The sequence below is a fragment of the Panthera pardus genome, unplaced genomic scaffold (assembly GCF_024362965.1).
Source record: "Panthera pardus isolate Hobbes unplaced genomic scaffold, ASM2436296v1 HiC_scaffold_26, whole genome shotgun sequence".
Lineage (NCBI taxonomy): Eukaryota > Metazoa > Chordata > Mammalia > Carnivora > Felidae > Panthera > Panthera pardus.
This window is the reverse complement of record NW_026526832.1, coordinates 34,811,098-34,836,570: the sequence shown is the minus strand read 5'-3', so window position 1 is coordinate 34,836,570 and position 25,473 is coordinate 34,811,098. Positions and strand designations below refer to the sequence as shown.

The following is a 25,473-nucleotide window of genomic DNA, read 5'->3' as shown; positions in this document are numbered from 1 at the left end:
TAAATGTAGCAGAGTTATAGGACGTTAATTCTCACTGAAAGCAGCAGGGTAGCAAGAAGCGACAGAGTTCCGACAAAGCATCAGACGTCTGTCTCAACAGGTCTCGGGCACCCTGACTGAAAAGGACGCAGCCAAAAGAGCTGCCCAAACAAAGTGTGCTAAGTGCCAACAGAGAGATCAGAAAGTGGAGAGAATCCTACAGTTGTTAAGAATTAAATGCCATTTCGAAACTCAAGTTTTAGAATGTTTTATTTACAGCTTAAACGTTTACCAGGGATTTAAAAATAAGTTGTAAAATATGCTTTTCACAGTTGTTCTTTGAAATAACTGAGTTGTCTGCCTCCTGACCCTCTGGGTGGATATGATTTCTGTATCTGTTCCTTTCTCCCCTGCCATCCCTAATTAAATGTCCATCTCAACACAGTAGATACGCAGTGTTTTCAAATACAATCTAAGACCCCACTGTACCATACTGTGCGACCTTGTTTTATGCTATTTTAATTGTTCAGACTTTAAAAAAAAAATACCATCTCATTAATTTAAAATATATTTTCTGTAAAAATGTTTCCCCCAATTATTTCATTCTACTCTGTATGTTTTCTTAACTTTTTAATTTTACCTTTTCATCTATAAATCCTTCTCCTAACACCTAATCATATATGCTAATTACACATAAGTTTTTGTCTTTATTTTTGTCTCTTATATTCATAGCTTTAATGTTTCATCTGGGTTGGCCTAATTATTTTCCTCTTAGATTACACATTTTATCTTAAAATAATTTTAAAATTCTTAATCATTTCATATACATTTAAATATTCTGCCGATTCCTATTGAATTCCTTTGGCTTTCAATTCTGTACTTTGTTTTTCACTTGACGTTCCCCTGGAGCCTTCCACTTTTCCTTTATTCTTGACATACGTGTTTTCCACCATTTCTGAACTGTTTTCTCATGCATTTCCTATCTGATAGTAATAACTTCAGACAGGCAAGTCAATATATTTCCACAGGCGAGAAAAGAGCTGCTCAGAGAGCATGCTGTGTTGCCAAGGTTACGTGCTAAAGCAAGGGGATGCCAGGACCCATCCTAGGTCCTGCACTCTCTTCAACGTGTCCCCAAAGGATGGAAAAGGGGTCATAAACGGGGAGGGGGGGGTAGGGGAAAGGTTTATGCTCTGATAAAATTTGCGAAATCAAAGTTAACCAGCTTTTTTTAGGATAAAAGGTCTCCGATCCTTTTATGTACAAGAGGAAGGTACAACATGAAGTGTCCCTCAAAGCCACTCAACCAGGACGCGTTGTTTCTCACATAAAAAATTCACGAAACCAATGTTTTTTGGAACGTACGCCGAGAAATGAGGCATTTTTGCTCAAAAACTTTATTTTTGCTTCATCTTATCCAAAGCTCCTTTCATCACGGGACCAGCTCACCTGACAGGCAAGGCTCTGGTGGTTTGCTCCGGCAGCTCAGGCGGGTTCACAAACATCAACTTGAGGAGCAGCTGCAAGTAGCCGATGTGTCTCGCCAGTCTGGTGCTGAGCACCCAGGCCCAATTCCAACTCTCTCCTTCCCTCCGGCCACCGAAGTAAATGACAACTAAAGAGTAAACGATTAAAAAATTAGTTGACAGCCGTTACCCAAGCAGCCTCTTTTCTCAAACTGTCAAATATCAAGCAACGGGAGGTAGGCGTACACGACTGTCCCCGGTGCCAGGCTATCTCCTAGCCTCCTCGAAGGAGTCCTCGACCGAACAACCGACATAGACAAGGTACGTGGAAAACGGAAAAGTAAACTAACTCAAATATGACATACGAAACACAATCAGAAAGATAACGCCTTAAACAGAAACATATCACTCCGTTCAGACTCAAATGTACGTACGTGACTTGGGGTTTATCATTTTTTTACACCACCAGCTCCTCTGACAGGGAATCCGTTTCCTCTTTTACAACTGATGATATTCCCCAAGAACAGGACTACGTTCTATTTACTTTGTTTTTAGATAAAATAAAGATCACAGTCATGATCAAAATGCCCGAGAGCATGCCAGTGATGGCTATGAAGACTTACTCTCAAAAAAGACTTAAATACAGTAATTCATTACCATATTAAAAAGCGAGTATAACAAATTATAGTTCTGCTTCAATATTGACAAGCACTCCAGCCAGGTGGTGGACAATGTTCCTCTAGGCCAACTTCTAAAATAGCAAAAAGATCCCTTTTCTCACTTAATTATGAAAATCACTTAGAGGAGGGATATGGATAATATTTAAGAACTACAGATAATATTTTATATTTTATAAATATAGATATATTTAAGAGATACAGATACTCTTTTAAATAAAACAATGAGTCTTGACATTGTCTCTATTTTTGGAAAAAAAACAAAAAGCAAAAACTTACTAAAAAATATATATAAGAGAGCCAAGAAGCTCAATGATATTGCTATTCCAAGATTCAGGTCAACTGTAAAAGCAAACAGTAAACCAAGCCCTCCACAGAGCAGCAAAGTCAGAAATACTATAAGCCAGGAAAACTGAAAAAGAGGTTCAATCTGTTGTCCGGCAAAAGTCTTCATTTCATCTGAAAGAGAAATAAGAAAGCCTCAGTCCTGTTTTGTTTAAGAAACGCAACTTTTTTTTCCTCCAGGTTTTTATTTAAATCCAGTTAGTCAACATGCAGTGTGATATTAGCTTCAGGTGTAGTTTTTTTCTTTCCCTCCAAGTTTTTTAAGAAATACAACTTCAAACTGAATTTGAAATGTTCACGTTTTCAGTATAGACATATATCGGGCACTTACTAAACCCCTATATAGAGTGCTGCTACTTAACCATTTTAGCCAAAGTTCTCCTCAGATAAGCCTCCAAGCCTCCTTCCCTAGGGGCACACCCACCCTGGTCTCACCTGCTCTCCTGCTGCACACTGAGGGTGCACACATCCTTTCATATATTCCCATTTGTCAAGATTCTGTTGATATTTATTTTTTGTGGTTTGTATTACATAAGCAACAAGGTATTGTTTCCACGCCCAAAACTGAAAAACATTACTTTGCTATGTGTCTTCAAACTACACATCATGACCCTTCCTCTCTCCTCCTCACCCCTTCTCCCTCCAATCACATTTAAGAATCACTGCTCTTCAAGGTGTGTGCGGAGCCCAAATGAGCCCTAAACAAGTCATTCCTTCCACAAAACCTGGTAAAAAATTTATAGGCAATACTGAAACCTACCCTTGAGGAATGAGTAAGATTTTGCCAATCAAAAGGCTGGGGTGGGGGCGGTTGTCTATGAAGCTCCTAACAGAGGGAACAACCCAGGAAAAGTGTCTAGGCTGTTCTTGCAAGAGCAACAGCCCTTGTGACTGTGCCCACAGCACTGGGACCCACGAGAGGCAGTGCTGGTGGGTGTGCCATGCTAACTGACAAGTTTAAGAGGGGCACTGAATAGGACGATTATAAATACCACATGCAGGGACGCCTGCCTGGCTGGCTCAGTGGGGGAAACAGGCAACTCTTGATCTCGGGGTCGTGAGTTCAAGCCCCAAGTGGGGCATGGAGCTTACTTAATAATAATAAAAATAAAAATAATAATAAATAGCACATGCAGAAAATCCGCTACCAAGGGGTCTTAAGCGTATTATAACACAACCGGATTTTGTTTTAGGAAGAGAAATCAAATGATCGTGTGCAGGATCAACTGGAGGGCAATAAAACGTTCAATGTAGTAAACTGTGCCACACACATACCCATACATAAAAATCTATTTTGTCTTTGCTTCAGAAAAAACACCAAAGGAAACCTCACTATACATACAGACTTTGTACAAACATGCCCTTTACCTTCTAGTTTCTTGAGTAAGAAGGATTTGCCACTTCCCCACTGTGCATACAGCCCCACACAGATGGGCGGCTGCATGGTAGGCTCACTGAGAATGTCTGCCAGGGCACTGCTATACAAGTCGTAACCGAGCATGTCACCGTCGGTCTCAGTAGGAGACAAGTGTCCTGTAATTATAAACACACCATTTCCTTACATTAAAAACAGACACTACCACTAGAAAGGAACATCAAGTCTCATTTATCGATTATTGATTTCATTAGGAAAAAAGCCTTATTTTAAATGGTTAGGCCTGTGTAAAAATAGGTTCAAAGGTACTAAATCTTAAATACCATATTTCATTGAACTTAAGATACCTACCTGCTTACTGTAAGATGCATCACCTGAGGGTTGATGGGGGGTGGGAGGGAGGGGAGGGTGGGTGATGGGTATTGAGGAGGGCACCTTTTGGGATGAGCACTGGGTGTTGTATGGAAACCAATTTGACAATAAATTTCATATATTGAAAAAAAAGATGCATCATTATCATGTACAACTAAGAAAGAAAAACGTGTTGCCAAATTATGACACAATGCTCTCTCATCCATCAATTGTAAGACACATTTCAATTTCAGAGATGTTAAAATGGGGAACAATGTACATTTTAGAATCAATAAAATGATTAAAACACAAACTAGCACATAGGAAGAAATTTAATATGTGCAATACCTATAGAAAGAAGCTATTAAAAGTCACTGAAGAATACAGTAATCCGAGAAAGAGAGACATCGTATGGCTCCAGGCAGAAAGGTTCGATGACTTCAAGACAGCAATTCTCACCAAATTAATTTATCACTTTGAGACAATTCCAATCAAAATCCCACAGAAATTTTTGAAAAATTGAAAAGTCAGAACACGTAAGTACAGCTAAGAAAAAATATTAAAAGACTACCAGAGAAAGAGTAGTTGTTTCTGGAGAATAAAAAATACACGACAAAGCTATAACAATTAGAGCACTGTAGAGCTAAGTGGCATTTCAAACCAGTGGACAAGGGAGGAATTAGCAAGTGATGCTGGGAGAGGCGAACCATCTATTTTTTATTTATTTTTACTTTTTTATATAATTTATTGTCAAATTGGCTTCCATACAACACCCAGCGCTCGTCCCAACAAGTGCCCTCCTCCACGCCCATCACCCACTTTCCCCTCTCTCCCACCCCCCATCCACCCTCCATCCACCCTCGGTTTGTTCTCAGTATTTAAGAGTCTCTTATGGTTTGCCTCCCTCCCTCTCTGTTTGTAACTTTTTCCCCCTTCCTTCCCCCATGGTCTTCTGTTAAGTTTCTCAAGTTCCACATGAGTGAAAACATATGGGATCTGTCTTTCTCTGCCTGACTTATTTCGCTTAGGATAACACTCTCCAGTTCCATCCACATTGCTGCAAATGGCCAGATCTCATTCTTTCTCATTGCCAAGTAGTATTCCATTGTACATATAAACCACATCTTCTGTATCCATTCGTCAGTTGATGGACATTTAGGCTCTTTCCATAATTTGGCTATTGTTGAAAGTGCTGCTATAAATATTGGGGTACAAGTGCCCCTCTGCATCAGCACTCCTGGATCCCTTGGGTAAATTCCTAGCATTGCTATTGCTGGGTCATAGGGTAGATCTATTTTTAATTTTTTGAAGAACCTCCACACTGCTTTCCAGAGCGGCTGTGCCAGTTTGCATTCAAACCAACAGTGCATGAGCCATCTATTTTTTAAAAAATAAAATGAAAACTCTATACATCTCATACCTCATAAAAGTAAGTTTTTAAAATATTAAAATATTAAATGCAAAAGGTAAAACCATAAAAATGCTAGAAGAAAACATAGGGTAAAAATGTTTTAAATCGGTGCATGGAAAAGGCCTTTCTCAATATAATACTAAGGCCAGAACTGCAGGAAAAGACTGACAAATACACTACAAAACTGCGTAACTGTTAGATGAGGAATAAAAACGCCATCACTATAAACAAGGAAGAAGCTGGGAAAGGGGTGCAACATAGAGGATGGACCCAGGGTCAATATCTATACCATACAAAGACACTTAAAACCAATTTTTAGAAACTATCAAAAACTCAAGAGGAAAGTAGGCAAAGGATACAAAGAGGAAAATGGCAAAACTACGAATGGCCTATGAACATAAGAAAAGATCTCAATCTCACTAATAATTTTATAATGCAAATTACAAGAGATTTTTTTTCTCTTATTGATCTGATTAGCAGAGATTAAGGAGGCTGGAGATATCTAGCATTCGCAAGCTTATGGGGAACTGCACGACATGGCCTGAGGCAGAAGAAGTTGTTAGAACCATATGAAAAGTCTACCAACACTGTGAGCCTCCGCTGACTTGCCAATTCTACTTCTGGGCATTTATTCTAAGAAAATAATCCTAAAAATAAAAGTTAATGGATATGTGTACAAAGATGTTTACTGTAGCTTTTAATATATATACATTAGCTTTTAAATATAGTTAATTATTTAAAACTTTTATAATATGGTATGACCCAATTATTACTTTTTAAGGCTGTATATGTAGCATAAAACATTTTTAGAAATGTATAGAAAATCCTGTTAAGTCATTCAAACAGTTATGAATTAAGAGATAGGGGACAATGAGAAATTTATACTTTCTACTATATTTGTATCTTTCTTCTGGAAATTTAATGTGTGTGCATTATTAGAATTAGAAAACAATATTTTAGGGGCGCCTGGGTGGCTTAGTCAGTTAAGCGTCTGACTTCACTCACGTCATGATCTCACGGTCCGTGGGCTCAAGCCCCACGTTGGGCTCTGTGCTGACAGCTCAGAGCCTGGAGCCTGCTTCAGATTCTCTGTCTCTCTCTCTGCCCCTCACCGTTTGTGTTCTGTCTCTTTCTCTCTCTCTCTCTCTCTCTCAAAATAAATAAAAATATTTTTTTAAAAAGTATTTTAAAATACAAGAACTCAATAATACAATAGAATCATACGTAAAAATAGTATCTAAGTAAGAAGCTCAACTACAAGGTGGTGGGATTCTACTATCTCCTGCTTGTTTCTCTTAATTCTAGTAGAAAATTGTTCCATATTTCAAAACACCACATATGAATGATTATATGTGCATGTACATTCTTTTCGATCAAAAACTATTTTAGTACAATATTCAAAGCATTATGCTAGATGTTACAGAGGACATAAAGATAAGAAGAGATAGTTCCTATCCTGAAGAACTTGGAATCTGAAGGGAGAAAATTCTAATAAAAAAAAGGCCAGGTATAATAAGTGTTAAAAAAGGAAACATAAAAATGCTTAAGTATTCAAACTAGGAAAAACTTTGCCTGGTGAGGCAGATCAGTTAAAACGTCACTGAGAAGGGGACAAATGACAGGACCCTTGGAGAAAGAAGACTGACAGGTAAGGGACGTTCCTGGGAATGGAGAGGACAGACCTGTGGCAGGCAGAACACGAGCAAACACGGGGAACTCTAAGCGGTCAGGCTGCACGGAAAACAGGGCATGTTTTGGTAAAAACACGAAGTGCGCCTAGGGGAACAGGGAGATTTTTAGAAAAGCAGGCTAGACTTTCAGAGGTCTTAAACGTTGACTGCTGACTCTGGATGTACTCGATGTAGACACTGCAGGACAATGCAGAAGGGCTTTAGGCAGGAAGGAGTATTTTTCCACAGCAAAATAACAGCTTCCTCAACTTTCACAATCTCCAGTGAAGTGGTAAATGCCAAACTGCTATGGGCCCCTTAACTTTCATGTAACATTCATTTTTTCAAAGCTCAGTCAGGAACAAAACCCAATACTTACTGGCTCCGAATATCTGAGTTAAAATACTTTTTTGATGGCTACAGTCAATGTTGTAGGGAGTCTCGCCTGCTTTGTTGGGCCTATAAAGTAACCTTCCGTCTTTGGGATTTCTTAAAAGAAGCTCTGCCAGTTTGCGACTCCTCCCACGGATAGCAATATGCAAAGGCGTGTCTCCTTTCTGTAAAATAGGCAGGAAGCTTGAACTTTCATGTATTTTACATGTAACACATACAGAGTAACAATTTTCATGTTTTGGAAAATAATGAAACATCTGAACTTCTCCTGTTTTTCAGACAGAGTGAATAAATGTGAATTTTTATCTCTACCTTCTCTGTACTTTCTTTCTCTAGCTCCCTACCTAGCTCTTCTTGGCTATTCTTTCTCCCACAGCCCTGGAGAACGAAGTCATTCTTCCCCACCCCCCACCTCCCCCCACCCACTGAGAGAGAAGCAACAGGCTCTCTTCGCCGATCCGCTGCCGTCCTCCATCCGAACATCTATTTGTCCACAACGTCCTTCACTTTCCTCAACTAGTTTCTACCCTATCGCACAACTTTCTCCTGCATTTGTCTAGAAAGCTTCACGGCCTATACTGATACCCCATCTAACACGAGTGATCTCACCTGCTCCCATGCCCTTTGACAACCAGCCTCCGTCACGTTAAGCCCTCAACTCTGTCCTGCAGTTCTCTCCCTTGGAGCCCTGCCACACTCTGTGCGCCCTTCTCCGGCCAGTGCAACCTCTCCTGCTCTCCTCCCTACATCCGCCCATCAACCTACCTTCTTCCCGTAGTAGAATCTCTAATCACATGAGTATTCACATCCAACACTCATGAAAACGTGTAAAAACAAACAAACAAAACAAAACAAAAACCTTAGGTCCGTGATGTGTTCTCCCACTTTTTACTTCACAAACACCATCTCTTAAAGACGTTGATCCAGTTAACAAATGACATTCTCAGTTCTCGTCAACCCTGATCTCTCTAGAAACACCAAATGAAAATGACCTGCAGTATTCTTCCTATAGCTTCTATGGCACCACCTTGTCTTGATTTTGACTTTCATCTTCTGCTTTTGGTCTCCTTCTTCCATTTCTAGATTCTCTTTCTACATCCTAAACACATGGCACAATAACTATGTTCTGAACTCACTCCATGTAAGTAAGGCACCAGCTGGGCACCTGGGGGGTTGGAAGACAAAATAGTCCCTGACCTTAAACAGCTGACAACGTAACAGGAAAAATCAGATAAATATCCAAACTATAAAACTAAGTAGGATGTGACACGCTCCGTAAGTAAAGTTTTGACCTCAGCTTTGATCTTTCTTCCCATTGATGACCTTAGTCACACCCATGCAATTCTTATCTCTTGGTAACTAACTGCCAAATTCTGACCACTAGTCTTGATTTCTTGCCCAAATTCTAGTCCCATACTTCCCAATGCCTACTGGTCATGGCCTCCTGAATGTCTTATCAGCCCTCAAACCAAACACATCTGCATCAGATTTCATCATTTTATTTCCCCACCTGAACCCCATTTCTTATCCCCGAATCTGTGAGAAGGTAGAAATATCATTTGTGTCACTTCTGCCAGACACAAGGTTTCTGAAAATTCAGGGAAGACAGGGAAGATATTAACACCCGCAGCCAATGTGCAGAAGAAACACTGAGCTCTCTGATAGGCTAGGTGGAAATAGCATTAGTCTTCATTCTTAGTGTATCTTTATGAAATCCTCTACGAAGAGCCAGGATCAAGACTTTTACAGGTTTGTATTCCAAACTCTAGCGCAACACCACCTTACCCATCCTCAGTAAGTGTGTGCTGAATGAGTGAACAACCGCCCCAAGTATCACGTGTGCCTGTCACAAGTGTGTGCTGACTCGAGGCAGGGCACACACACAGGGATGTCGAGACCGAGAACTTCAGGAAATCTATTAACGAGTATGCAACGAATATTTATAAATGGCATGTTACAGAATTAATGAGGCCATGTGGAATCTTAAAGGGCACTTAATCCAGTGGGTTCCTTATTGTAAATTAGGGAATCAGAGCCAGAAGCAAGTAACAGCAGAATGAGAAAAACAGCCAATACAGGAAGTTTTCTATAAACCTAAATATATTCAGTTTCAAAATCTCTTCTTTGACTTTCTGTCATTCCTAATTTTCAATATTAAAGTTTCCTTCCTTTTATACGACATTATATAAATGTGGTAATGATGGGTGAGAAGATTTTTTGTTATGTTTTTCCTTAAACAGTGGTGTTTTCTTGATAAAATACTAATACGTATTGATTCTGTGGGGTTTTTTTTGTTTAATTGTCTCATAAATAATAGGAAGATAAACTTCAGTCTATTATGGATTAGGAGAGCCCAAATCATATCATACATTTAGATGGAAAAAATTTATAATATCTCTTACTTTGTACAGAAATCAATTCACTCGTTTTATGGGAGGAAATCAGTTGAAAGCAGAAAATAACTCCATTTAAAATGAAAACAAACTCAAACTGGGGATTAATTCTATATAAAGTATTAAGCAATTTCAAGTTAAATTTACTACGGGGGCACCTGGGGGGCTCAGTCGATGAAGCATCCGACTTCAGCTCAGGTCATGAACTTGCGGTTCATGAGTTCAAGCTCCGCATCGGGCGCGGCACTGACAGCTCAGAGCCTGGAGCCTGCTTTGGATCCTCTGTCTCCCTCTTTCTCTGTTCCTTCCCTACTCGCACTCTGTCTCTCCCTCTCTCTCTCTCTCTCTCTCTCTCTCAAAAATAAGTAAAGATTAAAAAGAAACAAACTATGGGGGCGCCTGGATGGCTTAGTCAGTTAAGTGTCTGACTCTTGATTTCGGCTCAGGTCATGATCTCACGGTTTGTGGAATTGAGCCCCGCATCGGGCTCTGTGCTGACAGTGTGGAGCCTGCTTGGCATTCTCTCTCTCCCTCTCTCTCTGCCTCTCACTCTCTCAAAATAAATAAATAAACTTTAAAAAACTATGAACATTTCTCTAAAAGAATTGTGCTGAGGACGCAGCAGCACCTGTTACCTCCTGTTAGTGGACACGAATGCCAGCCTGCTCTGAGCCTATTTTCTCCAGCCCCTTAAATTCTTTCCTCCTGTTTATCTGCAAGCAGGCTCTACATCGGATGACGTCCTCCTCGGATGGTGGTCGACGCGGCTCACCAGCACCGGCATGAGCAACGGAAGGAAAATCTGAAGCGGCCTCTTTAACAGCACATTAGGTCTGCCCACTCTGCAGCACGCTACCAGAACAGCCAAGAAGAGATCACGGCACCAAGACCCCAAAGAGATGTCCCTAGCAAGTAACCTCTCCCTCCGCAAAATGAAACCAGCCCCCCTCTAAGTCCAGCAACTATTTAGGTCAGGCTAGCAACAGCCTTCCAAAGAGCGTTCTCTGCGCAGATGTCTTACCTTATCCACGGCCGATACTTTAGCTCCTTTATCTAGCAACAGCTCCACTACCTCGATATTTCTCATCTTGGTGGCCTTTATAAGCGGTGTTTCACCATCCTGCAGGCACAGATAAGAAGTTTTGCCAGATTAACAGCGTTACTCCTACGTGTTTAAAGTCATGTAAATGCACATGTAAGAATTCAACTGTCTGACTGTGGTACCAGACCATATCGCCAATGCCCTCAAAAAAACACAGCCATAGAAACTAGTAAGAAAACTGCCTTTCACCACCAATCATTTGTATCGAAATCATCTGGTGTCACTCAGCCGAGAATGGGAATATGGCCCAGCGACTCGTCAGCCATTTCTGGTGACAACGCCCCGCCCCTCGCTGATGTGGCCGTACCCCAGGCTCCACCACTGACATCCGGGCAGCACCGCCAGAGACTACGTCCCGTTCTCACCATCTTCCCAACTGACCCACAGCTCAGCCAGTGTCCAGGCCTGCCAGTGTCTAGATTTTCCAGAAATCTTTACCAGAGTCACTTCAGATCTCTATGCACCTAAGGACCCGTGTGTAACAGGGATAACAATTTGATACAAACAGCATGCGTCTGGAAAACCTCAAAAAAGTTCACAATTTTTTTCAAAATCAAATTGAGGGAAATAAGAAGAGACCATACATAGCTCAGCGTTGAATTAGGAAAGACAGAAGCTTGGTCAGAACCCACATAAGGTCACAGTGGTCGTCACTTAGGTCCAAAAAAAAGAGTATCTAGGAGCCACCCATAAATCAAAAGGTAACCCAGGAAACTTTCTGTCCTAGGGCACTGATGTTACCATCATCAGGACAGAAAGAGGCTGGTCCCAATCCGCAGCAGATAAAATAGAAGTGTAAGGGTAGTAACTCCAAAGTGTGTTTATTCACTAGGAAGGCCTGCCACCTCAATCCAGAATTCCAGATATATTTCCCCATGGAAAACTATTACACATAAAACCAAATACAGTCACTAAAGTCTTATCAAGTTTTATATTGTTCACATGATTTAAGTAAAATAGACTAAAGCAACTGGTTTGGGGAACCAAGAACCACCCACCTTGGTCTTTTAAAAGGAAATATGATCTGCATTCCAAACGAGCATAAAAGGATTGAGGAAATGACCTGTCTGCAATTTGTGAATAGCTGATATTGTATTTTCTGAAAGTGTTTAATTAAAAAGTAACGAATTACACACTGTATTTTCCTGTGAATACACAACTTCCGAAAGGATACAAAATTACTGCCTAATTTGATATAGACTATTGCCAGTAAAATCAGCATAATTCTAACATCAAACACCAATGACTGAAAAAAATCAGCAGCACCGACATTCTGCACTGGGTCTTAATACCTTTGTGCATATTTCAGTGTCAGGATTGCACTGTAAGATATCTCTCACCATCGTCGCATTTCCTTTCTCTACAGCCCAATATAAAGCAGTTTTGTTGTCCTGCAAAATAGAAAAAAATCATCACTTCATATAAGATACAATATTGGGAAACTGCTACTTGTAAACATAAAACATCATTTTTAACATTTCTGCCAGAAAGCACGAATAGATCTTACCAACAAACAGGAAAGAATATCAACCCTTATCTGTTCAGCAGCTAAGAAGCAGTCTTTCACTTGCTCATTTTCTTGAATTTTCTCATCCTATTATTCCACTGTCCTTGCCTGAAATACCAGTCTTCCTTTTCTCTACCTATCTAAATCCAACCCATCTTTCAAATCTGACTCAAATTCTACCTGCTCTCAAAAGCCTTAATGCCCTCTTTCCCCAACTCAAGACTCTTACACTTGAACCTTTCATTAAGCAATCAATCATGTACCATCTTCTATCAAAAGGCATCACTTTATATGTTTATGCAAAACACAAAAACATAAACAAAACAAAGTAAAACCTCCCTAAAATACGGTGTTTCTTACAGCCAAGGATTCCATGTTAAGTCCCTCACAGCATTTGGCATAATATTTATTAGTTTGATTTAAAAATGGAGGGGCGCTTGGGTGGCTCAGTTAAGGGTCTGACTTCGGCTCAGGTCATGATCTCACAGTTTGTGGGTTCAAGCCCCACATTGGGCTCTGTGCTGACAGCTCAGAGCCTGGAGCCTGCCTCGGATTCTGTGTTTCCCTCTCTCTCTCTGCCTCTCCCCCACTCATGCTCTGTCTCTCAAAAATAAATGTTAAAAAAAAAATTTTAATGGATTTGGGGGCACCCAGGTGGCTCAGTTGGTTAAGCGTCAGACTCTTGATTTCAGCTCAGATCATGATCTCACGGTTCGAGAGATCAAGCTCCAAGTCAGGCTCTGTGTTGACAGTGTGGAGCCTGCTTGGGATCCTCTCTCTCTCTCTCTCTCTCTCTCGCTCTCGCTCTCGCTCTCGCTCTCCCTCCCTCCCTCCCTCTCAAAATAAGTAAATAAATAAACATGTTTTTAATGGATTTGGATACAAGGAAAAACTGAGCAGAAGTGTAGACTGTCCAACAACAAAATGGGTTAAGTACAGATTTTTTTAACCTAAATCTCTTAAAATATTGGACAAATTCACAACTTTAGGGGAGCTTTTACCTAGCATTAGTAATTTGTAATCTGTAGCTCTGTGAGCTATGGCTTAAGCAAAGTCCACAGGCACTATCAAGTGGTTCTAGGAAAGGCAAACAGAACAGGGAAGGAGAAGACGAAACAGCAAGAACATATGGAGGGAAAAGGCAGAACAGAGGGAAAGTACTAAACAGAATAAATAAATTACATGCATTCAAAGTACCAGCAACTGTCTCGTAAAGTACTAATTTCAGGATTGAATATATTTACACATTAATAAAAGAGGCGTGTTTGAAAAATATGAGCTTCTAACATGCTCTAATGTCATCTAATATGACGTTAATGGAGAAATTCTGTAAGAATGGCAGTGAAACTTAATATAGGCATCCATTAAATATCGTAGGGTCTAGATGTTTATCCTCATAGAAAAATTAGAAGAATGACATTAGGATCAGTCAATACGTACAACTGATTATGCTCAGAGGTAGCAGCAAACACACACACACACACACACACACACACACCTGTCCTCTAATGTCTATATCAGCATATTTCTGGAGAAGTGCTCGAACGATTTCTACATGACCACCTCTGACAGCACCAATCAACACGGTATCTCCACTCTGAAAAGACAAAAAAAAAAGGCAAACTGACAAGAACAAATAAACACTGCTTTGAAGTTAAGGTTCATCATATACTAACAGATATTGCTCTGAAAATTTCTTGGATAAAAGAGTAACTCAAGAGAAACATTTTAGTTAACTAATATTAACACCTAACATTAAGGGCCCTGAGAGCAAGAGAAGGTTATACCTCATTCAAATGAGGACTCTGAAATTCCAGGACAAAAGTTGAGAAAGACAAGTCACCCAGAACGATAAGCCATTCTCTTTGAAGAAGACCTCCCTTTCTAAGTGTAAATTAAATAAAATGACACCATAGCTGTCAACGAACCGAATGAACACTTAGAAATGACATAATACAAAATTGTTGGAGTAATTCTATGTGACAAAAGTCATGGGTTGTAAAAAAGGGATTTGTAGGGCGAGGGCCATCAGTGGGTCTATAACCGACCACATTTAATTAAGGGAGAGGCCGGTTCCCAGACCAGTATCTACATTCTAGGCAATCTGGCATTACAGGCTAACAGTGCCTAAGACTGACTCATTCCCCATGATGAGGCTTAGATGAAGTTCATTACCTCATAAAGACATCTCTTTGCCCTGAAATTCTATTCACCAAGCAACGAACAGTATTAATTATATCCTTCTACTACTTCAAATGTAAAATGGCTATTTTGGCAATGGGCAGAATTTTTTTTTTTTTTTTTACTCTAAATTACGTATCAGTTGCAGGGATTTGAGTTGGGTGAGTCTATGGGCTGTGGCTCATCTCAATCCTTAGTGGGCCTCGATGGGCGATAAATCAAGATGCAGGTCCTTGAGGATTACCGACCTTAGCGCCCTGTGTAGTAGTATCTTTACAACATTAAAAGCAGAAACAAACCCAAGGCAAACCAACTTTAGTTGAGAATTCCAGACTAGTAAATTAATAAAACGTTGTAAATATTTCATTGCTTACTGTGTGCCATGTACTGTTCTAGGTACTGGGAAACAAGACAAACAAGGTCCCAGCTCTAGAAGAACTGGCAGGCTAGAGGAGACAAACAGACAACAGACAATACACACAAACAAACAAACAATCAGACAAATGCCATGCAAATAAATTAAAATAACAGTGATATGATAGAAAGTGACTGGACAGCTACTTTGGATTGGGTCACTGGAGAAGATCTTTCTGAGGAACTCATAGTTAAGCTGAGGTCGGAATGACAAGGAGGAGACAGCTACACAGTGATCATGATGATCAGCATTCCCAACAGAGCATAGCTGGTGCAGAGGTCCCAGAGCAACAACAAGATCGCGTGTTCAAGAAAGGGAAGAACGTTAATATGCCTGCAACCTATTAAAACAGGGTTAAAGTGTTGCGAAATGAGGGCAGAGAGTCAGGCAAGGACAATGTCTTACGGTGTTCACAAACCAAAGAAGTAACATTTATCCTAAGTGCAAGAGAAGCCGTGGATGGCTTTAAATAAAGGAGTACACATGAGATTTGTTGCTTTAGAGGTCACTGAGCACAGCACGGAGAATACATTAGAGACAAAAGAGAACCCGGTTAAGGTGCTGTTGCTGTAACAAGGGAAGACGGTGGCTGAGACTCGGGAGGTACTAGGGAAAATGAAAGGAAGCTGACACGTACAGGATGCGCTCTGGAGGTAGAACCAAGGGGACTCGCGGAAGAATCAGATGTGGCAGGTGAGGAAGAGAAGCCAAGGCTACTGTGGAGAACTTGGGGCTTTAACAACAGGGTGAGTGGGGACACCATTTCCTGAGCTGGAGGCAGGAGGAAAAGCAGGCTTGGGATGAACCAAACAAGCCATCTGCTTTGCCGTAAGTCTTAAAAGCCCAGCAGACATTCAAGCAGAGTTCAAGCAGAGTTGGATATACAAGTGTAGAGTTCTGAGAAGAGGGTAGAGCAAGAGTACAATTTTGAAAATTCTAAGTGTAAAGGTGGTACCCGAACACTTGGGGACGTGAGTAACGCCAGCCACGAACAACACGACAGTAATATACATCAAGGACAGTTACCGTGCATGTGATATTTTCAGTAACGATATTATTTGACAAAGATCAAAAAGAACACCTTCCACAAAGATTGAATAGTTGTTAACTTCTCAGTTCTAAAGGCAGAAATAAAATTTATCTTAAAACAAATGCATGACATACATGAAGAATCCTGAAAGGTGTGACAAGCGAAGGTAATCTTCCATCACGTTACCACTGGACGACCAATCTGAAATAGGTAACCTACCCTATCAGGTATGTTCACGTATGTTCCAGCATCGAGCAGATCCTGTACAATCTCCGTATGACCCTCCTTTGATGCAATCATCAAAGCTGTATTTCCATCCTTATCTGTTAAATTTACATTTGGGTTTCTTTTCAAAATTTCCTTCACTGACTGAGTGTAGCCTCCTTTTACTGCCACGATCAGTGCAGTCATTGAATTCTACAACAAAATAAAAACAAGCCCAAGAAATCAGTACATTCTAGAAAACATAACTTATGCAATAATCATAAAACTGGTATTTTCAAAAAGATAGTCTATCATTAACAGTTATTTCTGATAATAAAATGCCAATATAAATAACCAATCACATACCAAAATTGGTCAGGAAGCATATTTTCTGTTTTTGAAGATACATTAATTCTCTTGAGTCAAGAGGACTGTTATGACATTCAATTCTTCAAATGATAATCTGACATTGGATTTGCTGACAATGAACAGACCCTCTCACTATATAATGAGATGAGATGGGATGATTCAAAATTAAGCACATTCTAAATTAAATAATCCAAAATAAGGTTAATTGGGCTTCAAACAAAGAATTGTTTATAATAAAACCTATACGAAAACCTGAAGTGAAATTCATTGAAAACAATGAACTGATAGCTACAGGATATTTCAATAAAGTGTAATACATTCTCCTTTCACAGTGACCTAGAAACCACATTTTTCAAAAATGGTCTTATTGTTAGTGGTTCTTTTAAAAGCTGCACATATAGTTTATAACAATAAATCACCTGATAGAAGAAACTGACCCGTTACCAAAAGTATTAAAATTGTTTCTTGAGACATTGATCTATATTGGGACGTCATGTAATCTCCTTATAGAAATATTTCAGTTATTAGACCAGCCCCTAAAACTAAGTCATAGTTCTTTCACATATTAAAATAGAATAGCCTTTTAAAATTCTTTAAGTCAAAAATCATAGAAGTAGCCACTCTTCCACTTGATCAACTGTGCAGAAAAAAGGAGAGTGAAAGGTATGAATTTCATGTAAGAATCCCACTCTTTCCTGACACAGCACTAAAAAGATCAGCAAGTAGTAGCTTCTGCCAATCTGGAAGATAGGAGCAACCGGCTGATATCACGTCAAGAAGTCAAGTGTGATACAGAGTTCACTTTTGTTACACTGCAGCCAGAGATTTGGTGATATGTCTCCTCAGAGTACTCCGTGATCCATCTCACATAATATTCATTTTGCAGATAATAGTCTGTATTGATCATTTCTTATGCATAAATATAATTTCCTTTAACTATAGTCTCAAAATTTCAAGGGAAAAGAAATTTGTCAGGCCCCTCCAGTATCTCCAGCACATTTGGCACAGGGCTGCACGCACAGCAGGTGCTCAATAGGGAATTAATCCCTGCTAGTCGGAATAATGTACTGAACCAGCTTTTAGGTGTTCCAGGTTTTGACCACCAATTTCTGACATTTTTAAATCTACTGGAGAAGAAAAACAAGCCACAGCTCAAAATTATCCAAAAACTTACAATATTATTTTAGATTTTTAAGGAAAAGGTGTTTTAACAGAACATAACTTTTTTCCACAATTAATAGTATTTCAAACTATTTGACTTAAAGAGTATTTCAATATGAATTCAATCAAGAGTAAGATTACTGAAAGATGTTCTTTAGAGTTCTGGCCTCCCAAAATTTACATGCATTAGCAATGGTTCCTTAAGGGCATATATTTATAACATATCATATCTACAATACATTTGTCAGGATAATAGAAAAAAATGCTTGTTTGTCTACATATTATTTAAGAACTGTAGGGAAAATTTTCTAGGCATATACTTAGAAAAAATATTCTCTCCCTTCAAACTAAAAACACACACGAGGGACTAAACAGAAAAGATACTTACAGCTCCTTCTTGATCAACATCAGCTCCCATGGCCAATAAATGTTTTACACATTCTAAATGACCCTTCCGTGCAGCCCAAACCAGAGGAGTAGTTCCATACTAAAATAATAATAATAATAATAAATTTAAAATTATTATCAGATCTGTAGTAAAAGAGACAAATTCTCAACATGAATTTTGATACAAATCATACTTTGAGTATTCTTAAATTACTGTTTATAGAAATTATAATTTTAATCCTAGATAAATCTTATTTTTCCCACTTTCTCTCTCCTGAAGAGATGATTAACCACTGTATGAAATTTCTTTTACCCAACTTTAACTTTCATAATTAGTGACAATTTTTCCACCATAATGTCATACAGCCTCTAATTTTCAACAAGCTTTCAGTGCTTCCTGTATCTTGTGAAATACAATTTAAAGTTCAACAGTATGACTACAGGCAAAAATAGTAACAACCAAATGACAAACAATTCTAAGTACTTCTGAGGCCCAGAGGAGTTTTGGCTTAAAGTCACAAAGCTACTAAGAGGTACAGTAAGACGCAGGACCCAAACAAGCTTGGCTTCAGTCCGTGCTCTAAGCCACCAATCCCAAATCAGCCTCTGAACTTGATAAAATAAATTCTAGCCTGGAAACTGCACTTATTAAAAGCACCTTCTGCTGGAACGTGATTCAAAAGACATCAGAGAATATATATTATGCATAAAAACAATGCTGTATCTTTGGGGAGGCTGCCAATCAAGAGACACATGAATATCCACAGTGATCTTTCACTACATGAGACCAGAGATTAAAATAAACATGTAATAAATGCCTGCTTTCTATAACAGCTCTGTCCAAAACTTTCTGTGCTGATGGAAATGCTCTATAATTCTGCACGGGCCAATACAGTAGCCACTAGTCTCGTATGGCTATTGAGCACTTGAAATGTAGCAAAAATGACTGAGGAACTTTGTTTTTATATTTTCTGTGTTTAGTACATATATAGGGCACTGCACACAGTAGGTACTAAACATTTTCTCAAAATGTTAGACTGACAGACTAGTAGCATAATACCTGATTTTGGAGGGGCTTTGAATGCCAGGTCCCATAAAGCATTTTTCAATAGGTCAGAAGGAGAAATTAAAGCTTTCACCATCACATTAAAGTGTCAATCAGAAAACATCAATAGGGGCGCCTGGGTGGCTCAATCGGTTGAGTGTCCAACTTCGGCTCAGGTCATGATCTCGCAGTTTGTGGGTTTGAGCCCCATGTCAGGCTCTGTGCCGACAGCTCAGAGCCTGGAATCTGCTTCCGATTCTGTCTCCCTCTCTCTCTCTGCCCACCCCCCCCCCTCATGTTCTGTCTCTCAAAAATAAATAAGCACACAAGCGGGGTAAGGGGCAGAGAGAGGAGAGGCACAGAATCCAAAGCAGACTCCAGGCTCTGAGCTGTCAGTACAGGGCCCAACACAGGGCTCGAACCCACAAACCATGAGATCATGCCCCAAGCCGAAGTTGGATGCTTAACCGAATGAGCCACCCAGGCACACCCCAAATACAAGATTTTTAAGTGCCATATTATAAGTATTTGCCATAGTCTCTTTACGGTCCTTGTTAAGCTATAATTTTAGATAATACTTTTTAAAAAATGAGCACAACCTGCATAAAGTGTATAAAATACATCAATCTTAAATTGTACTACTTGACGATTTTTTTTTACATACGTGTGCACCCAAACAAGTACCATCCAGATTAAGAAAAGGACAATTTCTGACATTCCCCTCAGGTTAAGCAATACTATCTGACTTAAATTTATGCTGAAAATGTATTCCAATTATCAAAAATGTCTGATTAATACTATTTTCCTGTATTTCACTGAACTGTTATTAATTTGAAAAGAATACAGTTAGCCACAATGTATCAAGTTCTAATTAAATAAATACTTGTTAAATGTTTGTGATGACTATTAAGGATTTAAAAAATGAACAGAACAAAATTCTGGGAAGTTTTCTGAAGTGGATGGCAAATAAGCAGATGTGAAGGATGAACAGAAAGTAAAGCACAGGAGGAGAGGGCTCCCCACGCTCAAAGGGCACATGCAAAGGCATGGAAGGACCAAGAACACATGAACTGAGGCACCCACATCCTTTGGCCACGTGCAGGCAAGGCAGCTCTAGGGCTCAGAAGGCAGAGAGAGGACAAGGCCTATCTTCCCACATCACACCAGGGATCGGTGTCTTCAGCATTTTAAGCATGACGAGAGAGAAAACTAAACCTGACTTTTAGAAAAACCACTCTGGCAACAACACGGAAGCAGACAGAACTGAAGTCACAACAGAAAATTTCAAATAATGGCAACAAGGAATCGTCCCTATGTATTTTCCAGAGAATGATGAATGTGATGTAAAAAAATCAACGGAGGGACACTCAAGGTGGTAGTCACAAGGGATCTGCCTGTGACATACCTAACTATATAAAACACATTCATAAACACAATGAGAAGATTCATCAGCGCAACCTCATGCGATCATATAAAGAAACCTATACTCAGACATGCTGCGTGGACATAACGCGGACTGGAACCTGGAAAGGTCTTGCTGACCTACCTTATCCGAGCAGTTGACTTTAGCGCCATTTTGCAGTAAAAGATGCACTATATCCGCATGGCCTCTCCCTGCTGCCCAAATAATGGGGTAAACACTGTACTGCTGGGAGACAGGTAGGTGGGGATGTAAGTAGACAGAAAAAAAGATGAGGAGGGAGCGGGCAGGGGAGGGGGGGAAAGAAAAATCTTTTAGGTGGATATTTACAACACACATTTGCTAAGAAAAGTAAATAACAAAGGGAGTGATACAAAGTAATAATTTAAAAAAATCAAGTTACAGATCATTCTCTACTTAAAAAACAGTCATAAAACATAATCATCAAATAAAATGCGCTCAACCTTAAATACATACATATTATGAACATATTTATTTTTACAGATTAATACATTTAATGTGATTTCTAGCCAACAGGCAAGACTAGTAAGAGAAATGTGAAACTATTCTTATATAATCCTTCCATTAACTTGAATAAGTTTCTCTTTTTTTCAGCTTTATTCAGGTATAACTGACAAAATCACAAGAGAGTTAAAGTGTACATGATGTGACATACATGTATAGTACAAAATATAGACAATTTCTCAATCTGCAGTCTGAGACCCAGTCTCAAGTAGAGTAGTGATGCATGTATTACCATTTAAAGAAATGTATAGAAAAATGGTATGGAGATAGACGCACACACACACACATACACACACATATATAAACACCCCTTTCCTTTAAATAAGTTTAGATTAAGAATGCATACCCACAGAAAACAGGTAAGATGACTTAAGGATTTTGAAATCCTAAATTAACATTTAAGCTCTAAGAGTTGCCTTTTTGTTGATAAGAACTGAGAGACAAGCTTAGCTTGAGAAAAAAATTCTGTGCTTTGCAATCACATCCTGCATTATTATCTTTAGTAAGATCTAGATCATTTCCATCGAATATGAAGTCTAAAACGTAATCAGTCTTCAGTGTTCCCTAAGAGAACTTCCCACTTGTGTCACAGTGACGTTTTTGCTAATGCTCACCAAACCAGTGACGCTCGGATTGGCGCCATGAGAAAGCAGCAAGTCGACCACTTCGGTGCGGCCTTTGTAACATGCCCACATGAGAGCGGTCCATCCTCCCTAAGGAAAAAAAAGGGGGGAAGCGGGTGGAAAGAAAACGTTCGTGATCACTTCCAGGCACAAAAATGGCATTAATGAAGTGCCTCCTTTGAATATTTTTCTCTAAAACCATTGTTTTACGAAGGCACTACTATGTAGTTTGAAATTCCCAAGCTCCTCAGAGAAATATACAATAGTATCAGAAATAAGTCAAATCTCTTAATTCCAGAAATTATTACTCCAATTTTTGACTCTATCATGGAAACTGAAATAGAGAATATTCATGTTCAATTCTTTCAAATTTCCAAGTTTTGTTTTGGCTCCTTAAAAATTTTTCTTCAGAACACTTTATATGTCCCTATATATTCTCCTTGTAGGAGCCTAGAGTTTTTCTAGAGAGGAATTCCAGCAATCATATTTGGCTCCTGCATTTAAACACATACTAGAGGGGCACCTGGGTGGCTCAGTCAGTTGAGTGTCTGACTCTTGATTTCAGCTCAGGTCATGATCTCATGGTTCATGAAATCGAGCCCCACATCAGACTCTATGCTGACAGTGTGGAGCCTGCTTGGAATTCTCTCTCTCCCTCTCTCTCTGCTCCTCCTCTGCTCGTGTGCACGCACACACTCACTCTCTCTCTCGCTCTCTCAGAATAAATAAAAACTTAACAATAAACACAACCTATAAATCCCAGATCATTACGGCACCTCTTCCTAAAAAAGACAGGACGCTAAGGTAATGATCTGTAGATCATGATATCCAGGGGCGAAGTCATCAAGTATGAATTACCAGCATGATAACTTTCTATTTTCTAAACTACAGGAGCAATTTTCTTTTCTACTGTTTTTTTATTTTAAGCAATTTTCTCTTCAGCTAGAACACAATTCAGTAAAAGAGACCAATGTAATCAAATTATACTAAGAAATGAACGTTTTGTCTTTGAACCGGCATTTAAATCCACATTTGGTTTTGAGAATATAAATCACTTAATCCTTCTCTGATTCTCTTTCATCATCACTAAAAAGGAGATTAAAAAAAATACTTGCCCTAATCTAGAAAAGGCACAACTGTAGAAAGGGAAAACAGATCAGCAGTGGCCAGGGGCTGAGGAGGGGGTGGAGGGGAATTATAAAGGGGCAGCATGGGGGTACTGTTAGCGGTGAAACGGCTCTGTTTAAAATGTGGTGGCAGACGTACACATGATGCACTTGTCCAGACCCGCAGAACTGTACAGCACAAGAGGGAATTGTACTGTGTGCAAATTTTTCAAAAATCAACCAGAACGTGGAGAGAAAAAATAGAATACAGACTGGGCCAAATGAATCTAACTGTATTACAAATGAATCACATAATCACATAACTACTTAGAAGCTAACCGTAGGTAACTTTGGAAAGCAATGTTTTGACTGAATACTGTAATGTTAAAGACAGAAAGAACTGGGGCGCCTGGGTGGCTCGGTCGGTTGGGCGTCCGACTTCGGCTCAGGTCATGATCTCACGGTCCGTGGGTTCGAGCCCCGCGTCAGGCTCTGTGCTGACCGCTCAGAGCCTGGAGCCTGTTTCAGATTCTGTGTCTCCCTCTCTCTCTGCCCCTCCCCTATTCATGCTCTGTCTCTCTCTGTCTCAAAAATAAATAAACGTTAAAAAAAAAAAAAAAAGACAGAAAGAACTATGCACAGACACTGTACTAAGTAGGTAAACCTCTTTCTCTCAGAGTATCGATTAGAAATTCTGTAGCTACTTTAATTTGTATCCTAGAGTTGAACAAATAAGTGAATACATTGTGCAGATAATAGGGCCAGATTTCTCATTATCAGAGAAGGGTTACAAATTAAGGAAAGGGAAAAGTCTATAATGAATTTGGTTGGCAGTATTAACCTGGTCTCTTTAAAAAAAAGATACATCCCCCCCACACCCAAATAGATATAGAAATAGATGCATGTATATGCAAGAATTAGCATAAAGACATCTATCTTCTATGTCTATCCATTGAGAAGGACTATAAGCAGTGACACCCCAGCAATAACAAGCATACCTAACACCAAGATATTGGTTTCTCAATACCATTTTCCAATAAAAGAAAACAGGCTTCCATGGAAAACTGATTGATTCCAGGGCTAATAATCAGGAAAATAAGCCAGGAAAAATACAAGATGAACCTGAGCCTGAAGCATCTTGTGATGCCGGAAAATAAGGACAGCACATGTTAAAAGGGTATAGAAGCTTCCATGGCCAAAGTTGGAACAACCTGAGCAGAAAAACAGGTACAGAACCGAATTATAAACCGAAGAACAAAATAAATATTCATCAGGGGCGCCTGGGTTGCTCAGTTGGTTAGGCGCGTCCAGCTCTTGATTTCAGCTCAGCTCACGATCTCAGTCTGTGGGTTCGAGCCCCCTTGGGATTCTCTCTCTCGTCTCCTCCCCAGCTTGCGCTCTCTTTCAAAATAAATAAACACTTAAAAATAAATAAATAAATAAATAAATAAATATTCATCAGACCATATATATCCACAGATATGTAACTACATACAGATACGTGGCAGGGGGAGGGGGGGGTGGGGTGTGCAGGGGAGAGAAACAACTCTTCTTTACGGAAGAATTCCAATTGATCAATGTACAGAGAATGAGGGGAGTAGGAAAATCACCATTATAACACCACATTAATAACTGCTGCATGCAAGATATACTGATAGATGTTAAAACAAATGAGTGAAAGTTTAATCAAAAGCAGTATCTTCTCCAACATATTTAGCAATTACAAAGGGGAAAATAGTAACCTTACAATGAAGAAATCTGGCAGACACTACCTTAACCAAGAGACCAAGGTCAACCTCACCAGTGACAAACTCTGCTAGCATGTACCTAGATGCGCAGAGAAGGGAATATCGTCTCTATGGTATCCTTCCCCAGCAAAGTATAATCTCAACCTAATCATGAGAACCATCAGATAAATCTAAATTGAGAGAGATTCTAAAGATGCCAGAGGAGTGATCTTCCAAAGTGTCAAGGTCATAAAAGACAAGGAAAGGCTGACAATTTAGCTCAAATTATAGAGGTGAATATTTTAGTCAAGTTTCACATATACCAATATTTCAATCTTTAAAATGCCTTCCCAGAACTGTTTGAATATCAGGCTCTCATTTTAATTTGTATAATGTCACCCTATGCAAGCATCTAGGAGATTAACATTTAATCCTGAGAGACCGATACCCAAATTTGCAAATGAAAAGATCAGAACCGAATACCTACAGCAGTAGCTGTAGCTCAGGGCCCACAAAGGTCCTCTCAAGGAAAAACCCTCACTAGATTCCCAGACGTTACACCCCGGAGTTCTTCCTGAACCCCAGCAGCGCCTGGCGGTCGCCCTCCTCTC

At 39.6% G+C, this 25,473-nt stretch overlaps 1 protein-coding gene across 15 annotated transcripts in view; it reads right to left on the bottom strand.

Moving 5' to 3' along the window:
• KIDINS220 (kinase D interacting substrate 220) overlaps positions 1 to 25,473 on the bottom strand; it is a 99,203-nt gene that overhangs the window by 57,278 nt on the left and 16,452 nt on the right. For 10 of the 15 annotated variants that reach the window (XM_053891175.1, XM_053891176.1, XM_053891178.1 and 7 more), the window contains exons 5-15: positions 22,021 to 22,119; positions 21,008 to 21,109; positions 18,418 to 18,516; positions 16,515 to 16,712; positions 14,168 to 14,266; positions 12,455 to 12,553; positions 11,082 to 11,180; positions 7,654 to 7,831; positions 3,836 to 4,000; positions 2,402 to 2,581; positions 1,429 to 1,594 (exon numbers count right to left, since the gene is read on the bottom strand). In XM_053891175.1, the coding sequence (XP_053747150.1) occupies positions 1,429 to 1,594; positions 2,402 to 2,581; positions 3,836 to 4,000; positions 7,654 to 7,831; positions 11,082 to 11,180; positions 12,455 to 12,553; positions 14,168 to 14,266; positions 16,515 to 16,712; positions 18,418 to 18,516; positions 21,008 to 21,109; positions 22,021 to 22,119 (1,484 nt within the window). The remainder of the gene's footprint in view (positions 1 to 1,428; positions 1,595 to 2,401; positions 2,582 to 3,835; positions 4,001 to 7,653; positions 7,832 to 11,081; positions 11,181 to 12,454; positions 12,554 to 14,167; positions 14,267 to 16,514; positions 16,713 to 18,417; positions 18,517 to 21,007; positions 21,110 to 22,020; positions 22,120 to 25,473) is intronic. The other 5 variants (XM_053891177.1, XM_053891179.1, XM_019452636.2 and 2 more) reach the window with 1 other exon arrangement.